We start from the raw sequence: 21,498 nt of genomic DNA, 5'->3' as shown, positions 1-21,498 counted from the left end.
AAAGCACAAAGCTTGTCATGATATAAGTTTTATTAATAGAAAAATCAGATTAAAACGAATCTTGCCTTACACTGCAAAAGCTAATGCAGATAAAAACCAGTGTGCATAGGAACATGAGTAGCAGCTTACATTTCTGGTGTATATCCTCTCCCCACAGCTTTAGAGTTTCTTCCTCGCCCCCTTAAGCAGTTAGCACATCAGGGATTGGGTCTCTAGTCTCAAGTGTCTTGCATCTTCCCCCCCTTCCTTCTCATGGTCCCTCAGTTACACCTTTCAGGTTACTTATAGCTACTCACCACAGGGCCTTATCCACAAAGGAATTCAGCCAGATGTACCCTCCAGAGAGGAGATGAGTCTCTTATGAAATGTCCATTTTGACATCCCCAGATTGTTTGGTTACATTACAATGATTCTGTATTGTTTTTGCAACTCAACGTTCTCTGGAAAGTGCACATACACAACAGTTTTTCTTTGCATCTTATTTACAAACCAGCATTCCCACTCTCCTAAAACAACATATATGCTATTTGTCCTGGGGGTGAAAACCTCAATCCTATTGACGGCCTGCCTTGCATATGAGTTTAGAGAGGATTTATCTAATTCTTATGCTCTGTTTACACAGATTCTATTTCATATCAAATATTCATCTGTTACACCTTGGTATCTGAACAAACAACAGCTGTCATAAAAAGAACAGGAGTACTTGTGGCACCTTAGAGACTAACAAATTTATTTGAGCATAAGCTTTCATGGGCTAAAATAGCTGTCATGTGCAAGGTGATGACAGTCTTTTAGAGCACTGTAGCTGTTGGCTAGGTTATGGTAATTATAAACAATGGTGGTAAGCAGTTATTTGTTTAGTGATGGAAAACCTAGTCATGGCATCCTTTTGCAGGTTGTTGCTTCCCAGAAGAAAAGTCTTAAGAGTATATAAACAATTCTACATACTTTCAGCCTACCAGAGTGTGGTGCAAGTCAGTTCTACAGAGTTATTACAAAGAGTTGTTGGATACCAGTAAATATTCTGAAACTGTGCAGGAAGTTTCACTGCGCTGGGCATCACAACATGGGGAATAGATGGCCAGCCCTCTGTGGAGAAGGAGGTGGTTAGGGACTATTTAGAAAAGCTGGATGTGCACAAGTCCATGGGGCCGGACGAGTTGCATCCGAGAGTGCTAAAGGAATTGGCGGCTGTGATTGCAGAGCCATTGGCCATTATCTTTGAAAACTTGTGGCGAACGGGGGAAGTCCCAGATGACTGGAAAAAGGCTAATGTAGTGCCAATCTTTAAAAAAGGGAAGAAGGAGGATCCTGGGAACTACAGAACTACAGTCAGCCTCACCTCAGTCCCTGGAAAAATCATGGAGCAGGTCCTCAAAGAATCAGTCCTGAAGCACTTACATGAGAGGAAAGTGATCAGGAACAGTCAGCATGGATTCACCAAGGGAATGTCATGCCTGACTAATCTAATCGCCTTCTATGATGAGATTACTGGTTCTGTGGATGAAGGAAAAGCAGTGGATGTATTGTTTCTTGACTTTAGCAAAGCTTTGGACACGGTCTCCCACAGTATTCTTGTCAGCAAGTTAAAGAAGTATGGGCTGGATGAATGCACTATAAGGTGGGTAGAAAGTTGGCTAGATTGTCAGGCTCAACGGGTAGTGATCAATGGCTCCATGTCTAGTTGGCAGCCGGTGTCAAGTGGAGTGCCCCAGGGATCGGTCCTGGGGCCGGTTTTGTTCAATATCTTCATAAATGATCTGGAGGATGGTGTGGATTGCACTCTCAGCAAATTTGCGGATGATACTAAACTGGGAGGAGTGGTAGATATGCTGGAGGGCAGGGATAGGATACAGAGGGACCTAGACAAATTGGAGGATTGGGCCAAAAGAAATCTGATGAGGTTCAATAAGGATAAGTGCAGAGTCCTGCACTTAGGACGGAAGAACCCAATGCACAGCTACAGACTAGGGACCGAATGGCTAGGCAGCAGTTCTGTGGAAAAGGACCTAGGGGTGACAGTGGACGAGAAGCTGGATATGAGTCAGCAGTGTGCCCTTGTTGCCAAGAAGGCCAATGGCATTTTGGGATGTATAAGTAGGGGCATAGCGAGCAGATCGAGGGACGTGATTGTCCCCCTCTATTCGACACTGGTGAGGCCTCATCTGGAGTACTGTGTCCAGTTTTGGGCCCCACACTACAAGAAGGATGTGGATAATTTGGAGAGAGTCCAGCGAAGGGCAACAAAAATGATTAGGGGTCTGGAACACATGAGTTATGAGGAGAGGCTGAGGGAACTGGGATTGTTTAGTCTGCAGAAGAGAAGAATGAGGGGGGATTTGATAGCTGCTTTGAACTACCTGAGAAGTGGTTCCAGAGAGGATGGTTCTAGACTATTCTCAGTGGTAGAAGAGGACAGGACAAGGAGTAATGGTCTCAAGTTGCAGTGGGGGAGGTTTAGGTTGGATATTAGAAAAAACTTTTTCACTAGGAGGGTGGTGAAACACTGGAATGCGTTACCTAGGGAGGTGGTGAAATCTCCTTCCTTAGAAGTTTTTAAGGTCAGGCTTGACAAAGCCCTGGCTGGGATGATTTAATTGGGGATTGTTCCTGCTTTGAGCAGGGGGTTGGACTAGATGACCTCCTGAGGTCCCTTCCAACCCTGATATTCTATGATTCTAAGTAAATTTTGGGGGATATTGTCATCTTCCATTGTCACTTGATACTAAGTACCTGTGCTAAGAACTTTCTATGTTTACGAGGACTAGAGGAAACATTAGCACCATTAAACAAAAAAAAGTCCACTGGACATCGTTAAAGATAATCATAAAGACATTTTATTTGTACATTATTTCTGCATAATTTCTTTCAGGAACTTGGAAATATTCCATTAGATTTGTTAAAATAAATTCCTGTTTTCAACCAGGAATAACTGTGATGTAACTTCCCTTCTATCCAGAATAAGCAGTTTAGAAGTACTGCAGACATGTAGATAACTATCTTTCGGTAATGCCAGCTTAGTGGCAGTCAGCACATATTATCACAGTCAGGCACTAAATACTTCCCCCCATCACATTTTGAAGTCACATCATGACCTATTAAGTATGACAGCCTCTCATAGAATAAATTACAGAACTACTCATTTTAACTGAAAAGAATGGAACAGGTTATCAATCGACTGACATAGGCTCTTGAGACCTTTCAACCACATAATATAATAAGAAAAGTACTAACAGGTATATGCTAGCATAGCTAGCTTTTATAATTATTGAGTTTAATCCCCAAAAGTTTAAGGATGTGTTCTGGCATTAGTCTTCTTTATTTAAGATCTAGCAGCATGGAAGCAGGCTTCTCCAAATAAGATTTCCACAAGTTAGAAAAACGGGCCATTGTAGCTCCATCAATAATTCTATGATCAGCTGACCAGCTCACATTCATTATCTGTGCTTCAAATACTTCCCCTTTACCATTAAATCGGGGAAGAACCTAGAAAGAACAGAAGGGAAGAAAACAGGAAGCTGATGAAAGAGAAACTATACAAACATGATTCTTCTCTTAACAATTGCTAGAGTAGATATGGAGTAGTATTTCTATTAAGAGAATACAGATTTCCCCCCAATTGTTTGTGTAGTAGGTCTCAAACAGAATTACCACCTACCACTCCTAAGCAACCTTGCTGAGTTTATCATAATTCCTCCCTGACTCCAAATTATCCTGCTAGACCAGCGGTCCCAAAAGTGTGAGGCGCGCCCCCTGAGGGGGCATGAAAGAACATTTGGTCCTGGTCCTGGTCCCAGATCCGCCTCAAGCTGCAGCCCAAGCCTTGGCCCTCTTACCCCCGTCCGCGTGCCCTCCAGCTCCTCAGGGGAGCTGCGGTCCCACTCCCTGACCCAGAGGGCGCGGACAGGGGTAAGGGAGGTATGACCCTGAAAAGTATGGGGACCACTGTGCTAGAGAAGTTGATTGAACCTTTGGTACTGAGGTGACACATGCCTCCCAAACCTTCCCTAAAAGTTCAAAAAGGCATAGGGGAAATATATGAAAAGTATTATCCACTGAAAAATGTAAGGGGGGGAGGGTGTCTGTTTTGGTTTTTTGCTTGTCTACACTAACGAATGTACTTATCTGACTGTACAAAGTTCTTAGATAGACTTATATCTCTGGATCACATAACAAAACTTAAATATCAGAAGCAATTTGTTTCAAGTTTTCTCCTGGTTTGAAACCCTGCAAGTATTCTTTCTGAACAAAGATGGTATTATAAAACCCCTACAAATATCAGAATATAGGTGGCCCATTTCAAACAGTTGACAAGAAGGTGAGTATTTAGCAAGGGGAAATTAGTTTTTGTAAAAACAACGAGGAGTAACTGCTTGTCAACTGTTTGAAAGGGGCCACCTTGTTTACATTGGCCTTATTAACACTAAAAAAGCGATTTCCACTCCTTCTTGTCAACTGTTGAGAACTGCCTACTTCCAACTTAAATTGAATTGGCCTCGTTAACACTGTCCCCCAACTTGGTAAGGCAACTCCCACCTTTTCATATGCTGTGTATTTATACCTCCCTACTGTATGTTCTACTCCATGCATCTGATGACGTGGGTTTTAGCCCATGAAAGCTTATGCCCAAATAAATTTGTTAGTCTCTAAAGTGCTACAAGGACTCCTTGTTGTTTTTGCTGATACAGACTAACACGGCTACCACTCTGAAATCTATAAAAACATTGTAAGAATTCATTTACAAAGTTTACATGGTGTCCTCCTTCCACATCTTGTACAAAAAATGCTTTCAGTAAGAACAATGTACAGTAGAATCTCAGAGTTACGAACTGATCAATCAACCACACACCTTATTTGGAACCAGAAGTATGCAATCAGGCAGCAGTAGAGACAAACACCCCTCCGCCCACAAAAAAATACAATACAGTACTGTATTAAATGTAAACTACTAAAAAAATAAAGTGAAAGTTTTTTTTAAAAAAAAATGACAATGTAAGGAAACTGTTTCTGTGCTTGCTTCATTTAAATTAAGATAGTTAAAAGCAGCATTTTTCTTCTGCATAGTAAAGTTTCAAAGCTGTATTAAGTCAATGTTCAGCTCTAAACTTTTGAAAGAACAACCATAAAGTTTTGTTCAGAGGTACGAACATTTCAGAGTTACGAACAACCTCCATTCCCGAAGCGTTCGTAACTCTGAGGTTCTACTGTATCGAAGGTAGACTAAATGCGAAGTTTTAATTGAACATGGTCTTACTACAGTACAAACACCCGTGTCTTTGTAGTTAGATCAACATACATGTACCTGTATCTTTCCAAGAGCACCAATAGCTACTTCAGGAGGTAGTATCACTGGTTTGGCATAGGTACCACCAATCTAAAAAGGGAAACCAAGAAAATTAGCTCAAGAATATTCCTGGAGTGCCCATTTGCAGCAGCAGCATGTTTCTTGTCTGCTGTATTGTAATATTTGTTAGAGAAAACACTTTTTTCTGACAATTACATATTTATCAACGTAACAGGTAGTAGTTATTTTTTAAACCAATTTTTTTTCAGTATAAAACCTTTATTTTTAACTCACTGTGCCAATGTTGGAGAGAGTGAATGTTCCCCCAGTGAGGTCATTTGTTCCCAACTGGCCTGCAGAGCCCAAGGTCAGAAGGCGATTTAATTCAGAAGCAATCTCAAACACGCTACAGACCTGAACATTTTTCACATTAGGGACAATCAAGCCTTGTTCGGTGTCCATAGCAACTCCAATGTTGTGAGAAGCCTACAATGCATGCAGTTACAATACAGTAAGTTTCACGAACCAACCATAAGTTATATGTAAGTTAATGCAAAAAAAGGAAATATGAATTAGCTTTATTTTATACAAACTGAAGTGCTAAAATATTGTTTTCAGTATTTCCACAAAGGAAGTTTCTGTTCAGAATAAACCACACTCTATGCAGATTTGAATTTTTTAAAGACAAGTCTCTTTGGTATTCTCCATACAATTATGGAACAGTAAAGACAACCACCAAACTGTTTTTGGGGAGTTTAAATCTAGGAAATTTAGGATCCTGAGTTCAACATCCCCTTGGAAATATGAACTCTTTATTCTGTTAACAAATCTGTGCACACATCACAACAGTAAAAACTATCACCCATGTTGGCAGTCTCAGCAGTGAGACCATGAATTTAAAGGAAACAGAGACTGAACTTGCCCTTTCATCCTGTCAAGTGATTCAGAAAGAGTAGGTCTCAGAGATGTGGGGTAAGACAGTACAAGGGAAGCTTGCACTGCTGCCACCTGTGCTGTATTATTTCTGTAAATATAGGAGTTCAGTCCTCAGGACCATCAACCCAGCACCTTTCACAAGCACAAAATAAATCCATGCAAAATGTGTATTCTGCATAGCCCTGACCACAAACTCCCTATATTTTATATATTGCAAGTCAAGCTTCCTGCTTTCTGTCATACCAAGAAAATCCTTTTTTTTTTTTAAATAGAAAGGTGACTTATTTAAGACATCAGGGTTGATAGATAGAACAGTGTCACCATTGCCACAGTAACAAGACATTTCTACCCCTAAATTTTTATGGGTTATGGTTTGGGACTGTTTGGCTCCTTGTCAGAAAGAAGAGCAAGAGATCAGGTTGCTAATATGCTAGCAGTGGCATGTCTTTCTTAGCAGGTGCTATATAAATAGCATCAATTGCATGAATGTTGCCCTCTCCATACAATCTATTTTGATATTAGATACAGGTGGTGGTGTACGGATCATTTTCCATCACAGTACTTAAGAATTGCTTTGGGCTCTGTTTTTTGTCCCTTTTCCACTAAAAAAAAAGTTAATTTATTTGTACTGAAAAAGAGCCCTATTAGATGCTTGGAGGAGCATTACTTCTTTGGCACAGGAGTATTTTCATAAATTGCACCAACCTTGTATGTGATATTTTGACAGTTTTCATCCACAGACGCATTAAGAATAGGATAATGCAATAATCCCAGAGAAGCTGCCTGTTAAATAAAAAAAAACAATATTAACATGAAGGGCTCTCTTAATACTCTTAACACCCAATGGAGAAAGGAAGGGACAGGATGAGTGTACCTCAGGGAGCTTGTAATATCCAGAATGCAATCAAGTGTTTGTCTAGGTTACTCTAATTTCTATTTTGAAATACTCTGGAGATCCATACAAGTACCTAGATAGGTAAAGGGAATGGGTTACTGTGAGCAAGAAGAGTTCTCACTGTAGAACTACAGAGGGTTTTTGTGTGTTGCTGATTGTAATGATGAGAGCGATAAAAAGAAAGACAATTTATGAAAAGAGCTGGATGAAACTAAATGAAAAAAATGCAGAAGAAAAGCGAGTTTTTCCTTCCTCACCACTATGCCCTTTGGTGTATATGCCATCAGGAATCCTGTTCTGAAATGCAGCTATGACTCACCTTTATGAAGAAAGGCATAAAGGAGAGTTTAACTCCACGAACTTGTGCTAGAGGTTTCAATTCTTCTCTCAATTGAACGAGCTGAGTTAAGTCAATCTCATCACAATAACCAAAGTGAGGAATCTTCAGTGCAGCAGTCATGGTCTTTACCATCGCCTTGTGAAAACCTGAAAAATATTCAATGCTTTTATCAATAAAAAGCTTTTAGAAGCTCTAGAGTTAGTCAGTTTCTAATGTTCAGTTTTGTTTGAAAAACTATAAATCTTTCTTTCAAAAGTTGGGACAGAATCTACTTATGATCATTTGTGCTTGGGCACCAAATAACATTAGTACTACTCCAAGAGCTACTAAAATAGCACTGGATACAACTGGATACTCTGAGTACCCTTCTCAGACCTGAAGAAGAGTAGCTCTGTGTAAGCTCAAAAGGTTGTCTCTCTCACCAACAGAAGCTGATCCAATAAAAGACACTACCTCACCCACCTTGTCTCTTTGTATACAATAGGAATTTTACCATGAGTGTGAAAATATTGACGGGGAGACTCTTGTTATACACCTGAAGCAGGTACCCGATAACTTCAGTAATGAATTTATGCTGTCCCAAATGTTTGGAATTATCTCCGTATCCTAGCATCTGCCTCTAGATCATTCCTACAGGCTAACCACGTCTGCAAGACTCACAAACGTTAAGCTACATCAGTCTTTTCATCCTTTCTAGCGCCAATATTATATAACCGAGGAAAACACAAAATGCAATTTGCTGTCCCAGTGCATCTTGTCTTATCTGTGCCCCTCTTAGACTGGGAGCTCTACATGGCAAGACTGATGTACATCACATATAAACAATCCTACTCATTGATCCTGTTAATAAATTACATAATAATTTCTATAGGAATAGTATTCACAATACTGTTTGAAGAATTCCAGAGTACATATTTCCAAAATTTTGCACAAAGTGTTTTTAGATGTTCATAATGCACAGTTACAAAAACAGAATTTAAAATGAACAGGTAAAAGCCACAGCCCAATGCTACTAGCAGAGAACATGATGAAACCACACAGTGCCAGAGAAGAACACTGACAACCCTGTCTGACCACCATCTGAAAAATTATTTCAAACTCCTCCTTTTTGCAAAGCACACTTACCTTTCCCGATTCTCACTGTCTCCCCACACTAGTGTGATTACAAGATGAAAGCTGCCTCTCCGTCAATGGGAATAGGAGAATCAATTTAAATGTTATCATTCACTGACTAATTATTTAGAAGTTATATCAACTATGAGTGCTACATCATGATTGTGTTTATGTTTTTACCTGTCACAGCCTCAGTTTTATCTTTCCCTGCAAACACGATGGGCTTGGAAATGGGTATAGGAATTTTAGTTCCTTTGTCCTTTGGAGCAGCTGGTGCAGTCTCCGATTTTGGTAATGGTGGGATAATTTCAGGTTTTGGTGATGGAGGTAAAATAGCTCCCGTCTGCTTGGCCAAATAATTGAGAATATCTTCTTTAAGGATGCGGTTATCTTTCCCTGTTCCAACAACTTCACTCAGTTTAATCTGAAAAGTATATAACAAACTATAGAACTTTTGCTATATAGCACCAGTAGAGAAATTATATGTTGTAACTGGATTATAAATACGAAAATGTTACAGGTACTCAAGTAACATTCCTCAGGTTAACACCTCCTTGTGACTTAGTATCTGCTCAAACACTATCTAAACTTTCTGAAAGACCTTGTGTGTCCTTAATTACATATGTATATTAAGGCAGAATAATGATGATTTAAAAGGTACTTTCTTCATATGGAAGAAATATTATGTACAAGCAGTTCACAGCTTCAACAGTGAAACACTATTCATTTGAAGCAAGCCATTTATCAACAACTTTTTTCATTTCTGTTCCCTGGCAATTCACCACCAGCTTTCAATAACACTAGAGTTTTATTGCCCTCCCAGATACAGTCAGACTAATATACAAGGAATGGATATAAAACAGAGCTGGCTTCAACAGAACACAAACCTACATTGTTTTCCATGGCAAGTCGACGGACTGCAGGGGTTGCTAGTGTTTTGTGGCCTTTTATCTCTTGGTGTGTGTGTTCTTCATGAGACACAGCAGGTGTCTCAACAACATCCTCTTCTGAGGCTACATCTGAAAATAATATAAAAATTGCTTTAACTTTACTACATTGCTCAAAGTGGTTTTGATTAAAACAGAGATATGTATACAGGTTATGGTTATGAATATATATATATACATACATACATAGAAATATAGATATATACACACACATAGAGACAGATATAGAGATATAGATATAAATTGTAATTGTAACTCTGGTTCAACTTCAGCATCACCTCACAACAGGGTGATTAAGCACTCCGGAAGGGAGGGTCTACCTCCCCAACCAGAAGAGACTGGTTTCAAGCACCTAGTCACTTCACCTTGAATGGTCTTGATCTAGAGATCTTGATCTGTTTGATCTTGTATTTAGCTGTGCCATTCTGGGTATCTTTCTCAGATCTGAGGAAGAGCTCTGTGTAGCTTGAAAGCTTGTCTCTCTCACCAACAGAAGTTGGTCCAATAAAAGATATTACCTCACCACCTTGTCCTCTCTTTGGGACTGACATGGCTACTACACTGCATACACCTGGCCATTGTCCAGCCCAGGAGTAAACAATGAGGAATCATCAAAGCAAATGGGAACAGCCTGAACCTGAAAAGAAACCCAGTCTTCAGAAACTAAGAAAGGAGACAGTTTTCTCCACTTTGAATATCTGTAGTGACTTTTAAAATGGAAGGAGTTTGTACTGAAGATCATCCAGAATTTGAAATGCTGTCTCAATCCCTCCTACAGGTAGGCTGGGAAACTGTTTAAGGCAACAAGTAACTCTTATTAGAAAAGGGATTTTATCTGATATGAAAGTGAAAAGCTTGAGGTTGTGTCTTTATGTTTTCTATGTAACGTGTATATATGTTTGCTGTTCCTTACTATTCCATCTTTGAATCTGTGGTTTTTCTATTGAATAAACTTTGTTTATTTTCATCCCAAGCAGGTGCCTGGTGTGCAAACTGTGTGGAGCGTGTATGCCATAGTGAGCTAACTGGAAGAATGGGTTCATGGTTTCAGGGGTGATGAATTAGAGGGGAACAGTGCAAGAGTCTGGTAATTCAGAACTCAGGGAGGATTTATTGGGGGAGACTTGGGACAGGGAGGGCTGTTGGTATCTTCTCTGCAAAGAATAACTACACTGGTGAGAGCCAAGTTAAGACCATATGCTTGTGGGCAGACTACTGGTGTCAGGGAATTGAACCCATAGCTGCACAGCACAAGTTACAAGGCAGGTAGTGACAAAACTCCTTACTGGTCTGGATGGACCCCAAAACACCACAGGAAACCTTATAAGAAAAACTGTCCATTTTGGGACTTTTTAAAAACAATCACTAGATCAAATCAAGCAGTTTTGTCATTTTTTAAAAACATACTCAGGAAGAGAATTAACCTCAAGAAATTATGGATTTTCTAATCTCTAACTGACTGTATGAACAGTAAAAAAAGCCCACTCTAGTGTAAAAAACGAAATGATTATGGAGATAAAACTGTGTTTAAACATACATAGTTTTTTTTCTTTTGGCAGTAATACTGCTAGTAGAGTATTTCACTTTACCTGAAGTAATTTAAATGTAATTAATACATTTAGATGTGGATCTGAAAAATACACAACAGTGTTAGATATTATTGAACTGATTAATGCCACATCAAGTTAAAAAAGCTTATTTGCAAATAAAGATTTAAGGTATCTATGTGATATTTAAATAAATTACTGAACAGTCATTATTTTATTTGAAATTCTAGTTAATCCCTTACATTTTACTCCCTAAAATAAAAGATAGCTCAGAAGTGTGTGTGTTCTGACAAGTAACAACGGTTCCAACAAAGGAAATCGTCCCGAGTGTTGAAGTTTAGAGGTGCAGTTATTTACATTTCTCTAAAATATTGCTCCGCTCAGAAGTTATTGTAATTCTCTCCAATACCTTTGGAAGCCAGAAGTCTGGGGAGAGTGTATACTTTGCTACTGTGTGATTTGTGGCATTTGCCATCATCATGAAAAGAAAACAAATAATAGCTGCATATTTACCGTCATATTGTAAATAATCCAAATTATAGAATTTGGACTATCATAAATTTACATAAAATAGATTTTATTATCCTTTTCACAAGTATGTTTCCTTATTGTGGTTTCACTTGAGATTATCACTTTAGAGATTTAGGGTAACATTTTACAAAACATCTCAGTGACTCTGAATGTCAGTATGACTTAAGACTAGTAAATCATCTAGGTTATTAAAAATATTTCACCCTTACAAGTATAATATAATTATTCAACAAGACATCTGGTGGACCCCTAAGATAACCAATACTTAGTTTTATTCCCCTTTCCACAAACCATAGCTAGGTTGGTACCAGATACAAAGATATTATGCAAAACTGGACCACTAATTTATTTTTACTGAGTTCAGTATGGAACTGTTCCAAGACTTGGAGCACCCCCTTTCCCCCCCCCCCCGGCGGGAGGGCAAGCCAGCACTCACAGCTCCAGTGCTGCAGGTGGGAAGCCCCGAGCCTCCATAACTAACACTAACACACACACGGCGGCAGGTGAGTTGAAAGTGTGTGGCCCATGGGACGGATGAAAATGAGCAAAGGGCTGGATCTGGTCCACGGGCTGTAGGTTCCCCACCCATGGTGTAGTTTCTTATATACAGAAGTTAAATTTTATAGATTTTAATTAAATTCATTTTCTGCAAAAAATGTAATCTTAATCTTGAATTCCCCTGGATACCTGGATGGTTTTGACAACAAAAATAAATTAATATGCAAGAGGAAAAGTGTTAACAATACCTTTCAGGGCATCAGTTTCTATGTCCACTAATGGTTTTCCAACATAAGCAATTTCATCTAGATTATAATGGAGTTTTCTAATGATGCCATCATAACGACTAGTGATAGTGACAGAAGCTTTATCACTTTGTACTTCACAGATGCTATCAAACTGAGACACACTATCACCTTCTTTTACATACCTACGGGGGGGAAAAGATAGGCTTACATAGCACATGAGAGTAAAATCATACTGGCTCAATGTATTCTTTTAATAAACCCAAACACAATTAACAGTATAATATAATGTGTTGTTTAAACTGTGAATGTATTCTTTTGTATACCTCTTGCCAGCCTATAGACAGGAGAACTATCTTTGATATGCAAAATGTTACCATGACTTGGGATTCTTCCCCACAATACATTTGTTCTATCACTTTACTTCAAATATAATAGTGTTCTCTTGACAGTATACAAACTATTTCTAACTAAAAGCCTCATGTTCAGTGATGAAGGTAAGTTTCATTAATTTATAGCACAGGTCCTAACAACATGAATATGTGACAGGGAAGCTCTGCAGTTGGAGAGTCTATCTCCTATTACAAAAGTGAAGTACACCTCCAGCTGACACTGAGCAAAAAGCATTCCATGGCTGCTTTCCCCTTAGTCTGGAGTCTCCAATTCTGTTCAGTCAATTTACCATTGAGTTTTTGGGAACGATTTCTGTGCTAGGTTCTTCCATTTTAAAAGAAATTATGGGCCTAACTGAGGTTTTCCTAGGCAGAAGCTCCTTTCCAAAATTCAGCCTAACACATGTGGCCCAAACTTAAACCTCCTGCACCCCGAAAATAGTCATTGTGGAAGGAAGAGAGAGTGCTACCTTCAGTGTAATTAAATAATGGACTCTCCCTCAAAGCAGTCCATGATGAGGTAGAACAATAGAATATTAAACTCAGATTATACAGGGCATGGGTCTTCAAAATGTGGCAAACATAATTCAAAAAAGCCTACACAGGTAACACAAAAAGGTTATTCACAATCTATTAATAATTAATGTAGACATTAAAGCATTTTTAATTTCTAAGTATATTAGTGAGAAAATTAAATTTACCATTCTTTCACAGTCACCTCTGTAATTCCTTCTCCAATATCAGAGAGCTTAAACTGGACAATTTGGCCATTTGAAACTTGAAATAGATAATCAGACAAAAATAGCAAGTTAAATATTAAATCTAAAATACCAGCTAGAAAAATGTCAATGCAACAAATACACTAGATTATGTACTAGTAATTAGATGTAAATCACAGACTACTAACATAACGGGAGTGTAAAATAAGTTATTTAAATATGAAAAAAAACTTACTAGCAGATGTTCTCAACAATCTGTGTTGATGACTAAACTTGAATGCAGATTTGTCAAATATGCTCATGTATTTGGACTTTATAAAGCGAACACTGCTACATGATCTAATATGGTGAACACAGATCTGGAGGAAAAAAATCTCAAGTATTAAGAAGGTGGTGTCTTAAGTTACAATTGAAAACATTCTATAAAGTATACAGATTCTAAATTAGCACAGTCTTTATTTGTCATATGTACTTATATAGTTTTACTAATATAACACTTGGGAGTTCAAAGACATCAAAATATCAAGCACTTTGTCATCACTAGATAAAAATCATGACAAGATTTGGCATCAGATATATAGCTGCTATTGTCTCTAAGCAACTGGCATATGTTTTACAAAGATTACATACACACACACTAAACACAAGTACTGCCATTTGAAATATTCATATGCAAAATGCATGCTGGAAAAAACTTAATGTGAGGGAAAAAATCTGTACATTTTCCTTTGTCTTTATAGCAATCACAAGTTGATCTGAGGTGCTAATTAGAAAGTAATTGAGATTATAAGGCACAAACAATTGCCTTTCCATTCTCATTTAAAATAATCTAAGATTGGCACATACCTTCAGGTAATTATTCTTTAACATCAACTTTATTAAATTATTTTAGCATTGGGTATAATTTGCTTGTTTTCTTTAGATCTGAAATTATATTCAGTCCAGAAACCTAATTCAGGAGTCAATACAATAGTCTGAAAAGTTCTTTGATATAAAGGCATTGTAGTCTCAGAAGCTGTAATTCTGGATAAATGCCTATGGGCCAAGAGTGCTCCCGCTGAAGTTAATGCGTGTTTTATCACCTCAATGGCAGTTAAATCAAGCCCTTAGAGGCAGAAACCAGTTTACTACTTTAGTATGAAACATATTTATTTAATTTTTATTCTGGTTTTATGTTGTCTAAAAATGATCCAGAAAGCTAACAAAGATAACTTTAAATAAATTAACTGCTGAGATTTGCTACCTAAAAACAACACCAAAAGACAAAACTCAGGTGCTACAATGTACCTCAAGTGGCTCAGATTATAAAATTTGGAAATTATCTTCTTAGAGGATCCAGAAAAGAGGATACCTGCATGGGAAAGTTTGCAATTATGTGTTTTAACTTAATATTTTTTCCTCTCTTAGTTCAGTCAAATAGAAAAGCATATTAACTTCCTATAGACAAAGCATATTAAACTTCTCCCATAAACTAGGAAAGGATTGGTTTTAAGTAATACCTTTCATAAGAAAGGTAACCCAGAATACTATGCTATACTGAATTAGGTACTGTTCACGTATTTCTTATGCATATTAGTATAAATAATTTGATCTGATATATAAATACCTATAACTGTTTCCTTCCTTTCCAGAAACAACATTTACATTGCACAGGCTAACTCTTACAACATTCCAATGTCATTTTCAGCTACCTTTAGCTACTTGTTACTGAGACAGTCTCTGTTGAGCCAGAATGAGTGTTTTTCTAATTCCCCCTATCAATAATATCCCTTCCTGTCTATTTTCATGACAAAAATTCAGCAAAATAATATTAAAAGACGGTAGCTGTTGTTTCATGAAAGCATTTAAAGTTCATGGCAAGTTAGATTACATTCCAGTAAAATGTGAATGACTTTTCTGCCTTGATTTTTCGATTTTTTTTGGTTACGTTTACATCTCTCCACTTGCGATCATGGCCATATTGTTTGCTCAATAAGGCTTATTCATTCAAAACATACAATACAATTCTATTCCCTTATAAAAACCCTAACTGGAAAATGCTCAATATTTACCTGAATAGATGATTACAAGCAGCAGCCTCAAACCTCTGAACTATCACTAAATCTGAAGTTTCATGAATGCATTCCATTTGATTTTAACATTAGGTAACCATTGAAGATAGTAAATTAGTACTGTCACTGCCAAAAAAACAGACTGGTTTTGGTACAGAAGATTTTCAGTCCTGTCTTGAGTTGACATTTTTAGGAATAATTAAAAACGAATGCAGTGTTTAAATGAAATCTGTCTTTGATTTTTAATACTACACATTCTTTACAAAAAAACTTGGTGCGTTAACATATTAAATGAATCATCCAGCATGTAGTCTCTTTATACAGTAAGGTGTTCCTTTCTTAACAGCTCAAATCCATGGACTAAAAATGCTGGTAATTTCACTGCGTAATATCATTATAGCAATATTTATTGTTTTATTAAACAAATTCCAAAATAATTTATTATGTCATGAAATAAGAGATTCACCCTATTAATCCTGTACTAGGTGTACCATTTAAATAATCCAACAGATATAAGAATGTTAATCACATACACTGATCTTTATAGGATTGGGCCTTAGTTAGAAACTGAGTGGAAACAAGCTTTGTAGGCTAGCTAAAGCCAGAAAATATTTATGAAAACAAGTGCTTGACACACAGGGTATGTCTTTACTGGTTGATTGGCATCCAGGTCTGAACACCAGAGTTAGCCTAGACTGGGTTTGAATGTTTCCATAGTAAAGTCATACAAATGTTACTGTGTCCTCTCTGTTCCTGCACTCACTTGTGTGTACTTGGGGGCATATCCATGGTTCTTTGTGCTGAGACACTAAGATTCTTTCCCAGCCAACTGTGGGAGAACTTGTCTGTCCTTTGAGGGGCCCTATAGGAAGGGTATTAGAGGACTACCAGCACTCAAGTGATTTGACCTGGATCTTCTCTGTAGAGCAGGCTGGTTTCTGCCCAAGTGAAAGCAGCAGATTCTAATCTATACCCTCAGCCATATAAACTAGCCCGGAGGTGAAGCACCTCCAAACCTGGGTCACAAGTTTTTCTATAGAGATGATAAGGGGGTGCGGGCTAAAATCTGGGTAAGAGCTCAAGTTGATTGCACAGGGAAGATATACCCATAGCGATATTTATATCAACACTGCCATTGTCTGACAATTACAGTAACACAACAGTCTTCCCATGCAAATGTTAAACATATTTCCAGAATGGTTCTGTTGGCCCAGTTTTGCTCCTAGATTTCTAGATAGCACAGGGGCCTATTGTACCTTTCTCAATCTATGGCTGTCCTGGAAACTACACTGCTAGCTTCACAACAGCAGTTGATGCCATATTCCCCTTCAGGCTTGATTACCATTATATACTCTACTTAAAGCTACTACTTAAGTCCATGTGGAAGCTACAGTTAGTGGAGAATGCTACTACTTTCTTCATATGTGGGGCACCTGAAACAACACATGTGCTCGTAATTTTGTGTTGACTGTTAGTTTGCAGGTACAATACAAGTTGTTGATCTTTACAGACCTGAATTAAAGTTATGGGACCAGTTAAATTAAACTACAAAGCACTCAATCTCAAAACCCAGTCTGAACACAGTGTGTTCAGTGTAGGGCCTTTCAGTGGAGGATGCCTACTTTTGGAACTCACTTGTCTCAGCAGTCTCTCAGAACTAGAACATAACTGAACTTCAGGGCAAGTAATTTTTGAAAAAAATACTTGTTTAAATTTTGTTTTGCATACATTTTCTATATTTGAAAGTGCACAGCTGCCTTCATAGAAATCAATAAAATAAAAATTGTATTACATAAGTTGAGGTAAAAATATATTTACTGAATCCTGACAACCCTCATGACTCTTTTCAGTGGATGTTTTCAGGAAGAGAAATGGAATGTCTTCCAAGAATAAGAGAAAATGCATGCAATTAGGCATCCAATATAAACACGCAATGCTAAATTACAGACCAGATAACTCTCTGATGCAAATAGACAAAAGAAGCACTTTTACCTTAACATAGTTTTCCTCTGGATATGAAAAGCAGGCAGCCTGATTAGATGGAAGATTAACAAGACAATGCAGAAACAAGAAGCGGGAGTTTTCAAAATGCTTTGACAATTACAGTGAGTTGATTATTGTCTAAAAAATGGTTGATTGCTAAACTGTTTATTGACAATTGTCACAAAAATCCTTTGTTACAGTATTATTAAGTGAATCCTAAATAAGAGGGAAAACTTGATAGGTCTGTGACTAGATGGAGCTGGATATAATTGTTTATAGCTTATAAAATGCTGTGGGGACAAAAAATATCCACTTCTCTCACAAAGCAGGATATATGTTGATTTTTAAATGGTTTTTCATTTGGAAAAGCTCATGAGATATTTTCATTTTTGTGAAGTTCCACACAATGACAACAATCATATAATCCTAAACCAATACGCTTCAATAAAAGTTACAATATAGACAGTTGCAAATACTGAGCATTTTGCAAAAACATTTTTAATTGATGAGATTACAAGTTTTATTAAAAGCAGACTGTTTGAACCCCTCTCAGTAAATCAGGAGGCTGCTTATTCCAGCTCTGAGGAGCTACACATACAACACGGTTGCGACGCAAAGACACAAACACAAGGATTCTATATAGGGATGTATTAGTATATGAAGGGAGTTACCATCTCTGTGGGATATATAGGTGATACAATGGGACAGATAACTGTGAGGCTCACCTAAAAAAGGGTATAGCTGGCTTATGAGAATACGTATTTGAGATGTGGATTTCCTTGTAGAGATGTTTGTATATTGAAGAGATATGAAACAGTAGGGAAATATCTGAATTGGGATGTCTGGGCTGGTGGGTTATGGGGTGGGGAGGGGTTCACATTGGGGTGTCTGAGCTGGGAGCCTCTGGCATGGGGACCACACTGGGGTGTTGGCTATGGCAAGAGACAAGTCAGCACAAGGGAGTCTTGGACAGGAGCTATGACACAGGGATGGGTCCACATGGGTATCTGGGACAGGGGCGCTCTGGGGTGTCGGTGACAGGTCTTCACTGAGGTGTCTGGGACAGGAGGTATGGCCTCCCGGAGGGGTTCGCACAGGGGCAACAGGGACAGGGGCTGTGGGAAGGAACACGTCTGCACTAGGGTGTCTGGGACAGGAGGTATGGCCTCCGGGAGGGGTTCGCACAGGGGCGACAGGAACAGGGGCTGTGGGAAGGAACAGGTCTGCACTAGGGTGTCTGGCACAGGAGGTACAGCCTCCGGGAGGGGTTCACACAGGGATGACAGGGACAGGGGCTGTGGGAAGGAACAGGTCTGCACTGGGGTGTCTGGGACAGGAGGTATAGCCTCCGGGAGGGGTTTGCAGAGGGGTGACAGGGACAGGGGCTGTGGGAAGGAACAGGTCTGCACTAGGGTGTCTGGCACAGGAGGTATAGCCTCCGGGAGCGGTTCGCACAGGGGTGACAGGGACAGGGGCTGCGGGAAGGAACAGGTCTGCACTGGGGTGTCTGGGACAGGAGGTATGGCCTCCGGGAGGGGTTCACACAGGGATGACAGGGACAGGGGCTGTGGGAAGGAACAGGTCTGCACTGGGGTGTCTGGGACAGGAGGTATAGCCTCCGGGAGGGGTTCGCACAGGGGTGACAGGGACAGGGGCTGTGGGAAGGAACAGGTCTGCACTAGGGTGTCTGGGACAGGAGGTATGGCCTCCGGGAGGGGTTCGCACAGGGGCGACAGGAACAGGGGCTGTGAGAAGGAACAGGTCTGCACTGGGGTGTCTGGGACAGGAGGTATGGCCTCTGGGAGGGGTTCGCAGAGGGGTGACAGGGGCGACAGGGGCTGTGGGAAGGAACAGGTCTGCACTGGGGTGTCTGGGACAGGAGGTATGGCCTCCGGGAGGGGTTCGCACAGGGGCGACAGGGACAGGGGCTGTGAGAAGGAACAGGTCTGCACTGGGGTGTCTGGGACAGGAGGTATGGCCTCTGGGAGGGGTTCGCAGAGGGGTGACAGGGGCGACAGGGGCTGTGGGAAGGAACAGGTCTGCACTGGGGTGTCTGGGACAGGAGGTATGGCCTCCGGGAGGGGTTCGCACAGGGGCGACAGGGACAGGGGCTGTGAGAAGGAACAGGTCTGCACTGGGGTGTCTGGGACAGGAGGTATGGCCTCCGGGAGGGGTTCGCACAGGGGCGACAGGGACAGGGGCTGTGAGAAGGAACAGGTCTGCACTGGGGTGTCTGGGACAGGAGGTATAGCCTCCGGGAGGGGTTCGCAGAGGGGTGACAGGGGCGACAGGGGCTGTGGGAAGGAACAGGTCTGCACTGGGGTGTCTGAGACGGGGGCTGTGGGTTGGGACAGCTCCAAAGTTACGCGGCAAGGGGAGGTGTCTGGGGCGGGGGTCTCTCCACTGGGGACCTCCCTCTCTCCCCTGCTCAGGCGGGGCAGGAGGTGCCAGAGGCGGCAGCTCCCCGACGGGCCCGCGCACTTGAGAAGGCGGGGGTGCACGCGCTGCCTGTCCCCTCATCAGCTCAGAAGGCGCCCCCCTTACCAGGCGCCCCGCAGTCCGCCCGCAGCTCCTCAACGCCCTCACTGCCGCCATCTTAAACAGGAAAGAGAGGGAGCCCCCACTACGACCCCCACACCTCCCACCTGTCCACCAATCAGAAGACAGCCTCCGACACAGCAGCCAATCAGGGGGTAGAGGACTACCTCACTCCCACAGCCAGTCGGTGGTCTAGCGAGCGGCAAGGTCTTGGGGCATCAGTTTGTTAGGGCGCGGCGGAGCGTTGTGAGTCGGGGCGGGCAGCGCGTGGGCGTGGCTGGGGGGCGAGAGGGCGTCCCCCAAAAGGTGGCACTGCTGGGGAAGGGACTTCGGGGAGATTCGTACCGCACAGCACGGGGCGGAGGAAGGAATCGTGGCAGCTTCAAACGGGCCCGTCTCATCCACGTGAATTCACAGCGTCTTAAGTTCACCTGTGCCAGAGTCCCCACGCCCATGATGCTTATACCACCACCCAAGGTGGCCCGCTTTCCCTAGGTGTTGGAAATGATTGTCTTTCCCACACCCCTGCAGGAAAGACACACAAAGGGGGGCGCGGGATGAAACTGACTGCTGTAGCACTCAGTCTTCTTCAGTGATGTTTTACACCGCAAAGGATGCTGTCAGTGCACAAAGTCAACAAATCTGGGGGGACGGGGAGGATGACGGTTTTTCTTTGATCCTTCAGTTATAGGGATTTTAGAGGTTACCTAATAGTTACAAAAATATCAGATTGAAATATGACTATTAAATGGAATTTCAGTTTTAAATTTCATAATAAACATTAAAGAGTGGGTGATTAGCAAATAAAGAAAGTTGGTATTTCTTATTGTTTTAGTTTTTTAAACTCTTTACTCTCTGAGATTATTTTTATTTAATTCAATCTTCTCGGAGGACAGCCCTGCAAATCCGCAGATATCCGCTTTATATCTGCACCCGCGGGCCATTTTTGCAGATCATGGACGGATGCCGATCCAAATTTTATATCTAACGCCCTGCAAATCTGCAGATATCCGTGGATTATTTTTGCGGATCATGGATCAGATGCGGATGAAAATTTTGTATCTGTGCAGGGCTCTATCTTGGAGCTTTCACAACAACTGAAAATGCATACTATCAAAATTGTCCCTTCTATCTACACAGTAAGACCTTGTCTGCATACAGTGTTCCTAATGTGGATGCAGTTATATTGGTGTAAATGTGCTTATAACAACATAATTTCTTCCTAGGAAGCAGAATAAACTAAATCAGTAGAAGCACATTTACACTAGTATAACTGCATTCAAACTAGAGGTTGTACTGGTATAACTATTGCAGTAAAAAAAATCACCCCCAAACATAATTATACCCGTACAAAATCTGTAGGAAATATTATATCCCTTTATTTTATGACCCCTTTTTTTCTTGTTCATTTTGACATCATACGGTAGCCTTATAACGTATTCGATTGATAGTTTTCTTAACTTTTCCTCAATTGTTTCC

General features: G+C 40.4%; 1 protein-coding gene across 10 annotated transcripts; it reads right to left on the bottom strand.

Annotated features, from left to right (window-relative positions):
• Window positions 1–2,814: 2,814 nt before the first annotated feature.
• On the bottom strand, window positions 2,815–20,088 carry DBT (dihydrolipoamide branched chain transacylase E2). 10 transcript variants are annotated; one of them, XM_077824213.1, is made up of 14 exons: window positions 20,026–20,056; window positions 17,491–17,529; window positions 15,499–15,624; window positions 14,735–14,798; window positions 13,683–13,806; window positions 13,430–13,505; window positions 12,340–12,521; window positions 9,460–9,587; window positions 8,749–8,992; window positions 7,435–7,601; window positions 6,926–7,003; window positions 5,579–5,770; window positions 5,303–5,374; window positions 2,815–3,486 (listed from the first exon to the last, which is right to left on the bottom strand). In XM_077824213.1, the coding sequence occupies exons 5-14, from the start codon at window positions 13,747–13,749 to the stop codon at window positions 3,319–3,321; spliced, it is 1,374 nt and encodes a 457-aa protein (XP_077680339.1). In that variant the 5' UTR covers window positions 13,750–13,806; window positions 14,735–14,798; window positions 15,499–15,624; window positions 17,491–17,529; window positions 20,026–20,056; the 3' UTR covers window positions 2,815–3,318. The 10 variants fall into 10 exon arrangements, with proteins under 10 accessions (XP_077680339.1, XP_077680340.1, XP_077680341.1 ...); XM_077824214.1 differs by lacking the exon at window positions 17,491–17,529 and having other exon boundaries at window positions 20,026–20,074; XM_077824215.1 differs by lacking the exon at window positions 14,735–14,798.
• Between the last annotated feature and the right edge of the window lie 1,410 nt (window positions 20,089–21,498).

Source organism: Eretmochelys imbricata, chromosome 8 (assembly GCF_965152235.1).
Source record: "Eretmochelys imbricata isolate rEreImb1 chromosome 8, rEreImb1.hap1, whole genome shotgun sequence".
Taxonomy (NCBI): domain Eukaryota; kingdom Metazoa; phylum Chordata; order Testudines; family Cheloniidae; genus Eretmochelys; species Eretmochelys imbricata.
The sequence above is the reverse complement of the archived record's forward strand: the minus strand, read 5'-3'. Positions and strand labels throughout refer to the sequence as shown.

Coding starts and splice junctions, on each gene's coding strand:
- DBT (XM_077824210.1), bottom strand. CDS start 20,076: ATGGCGGCAGTGAGGGCGTTGAGGAGCTGCGGGCGGACTGCGGGGCGC. Junction 9,588..12,339: donor AGAAACTGATGCCCTGAAAG/GTATTGTTAACA, acceptor TATTATTTTCAG/ATGTAGCCTCAGAAGAGGAT. Junction 3,487..5,302: donor GTGCTCTTGGAAAGATACAG/GTACATGTATGT, acceptor TGTTCTTTCTAG/GTTCTTCCCCGATTTAATGG.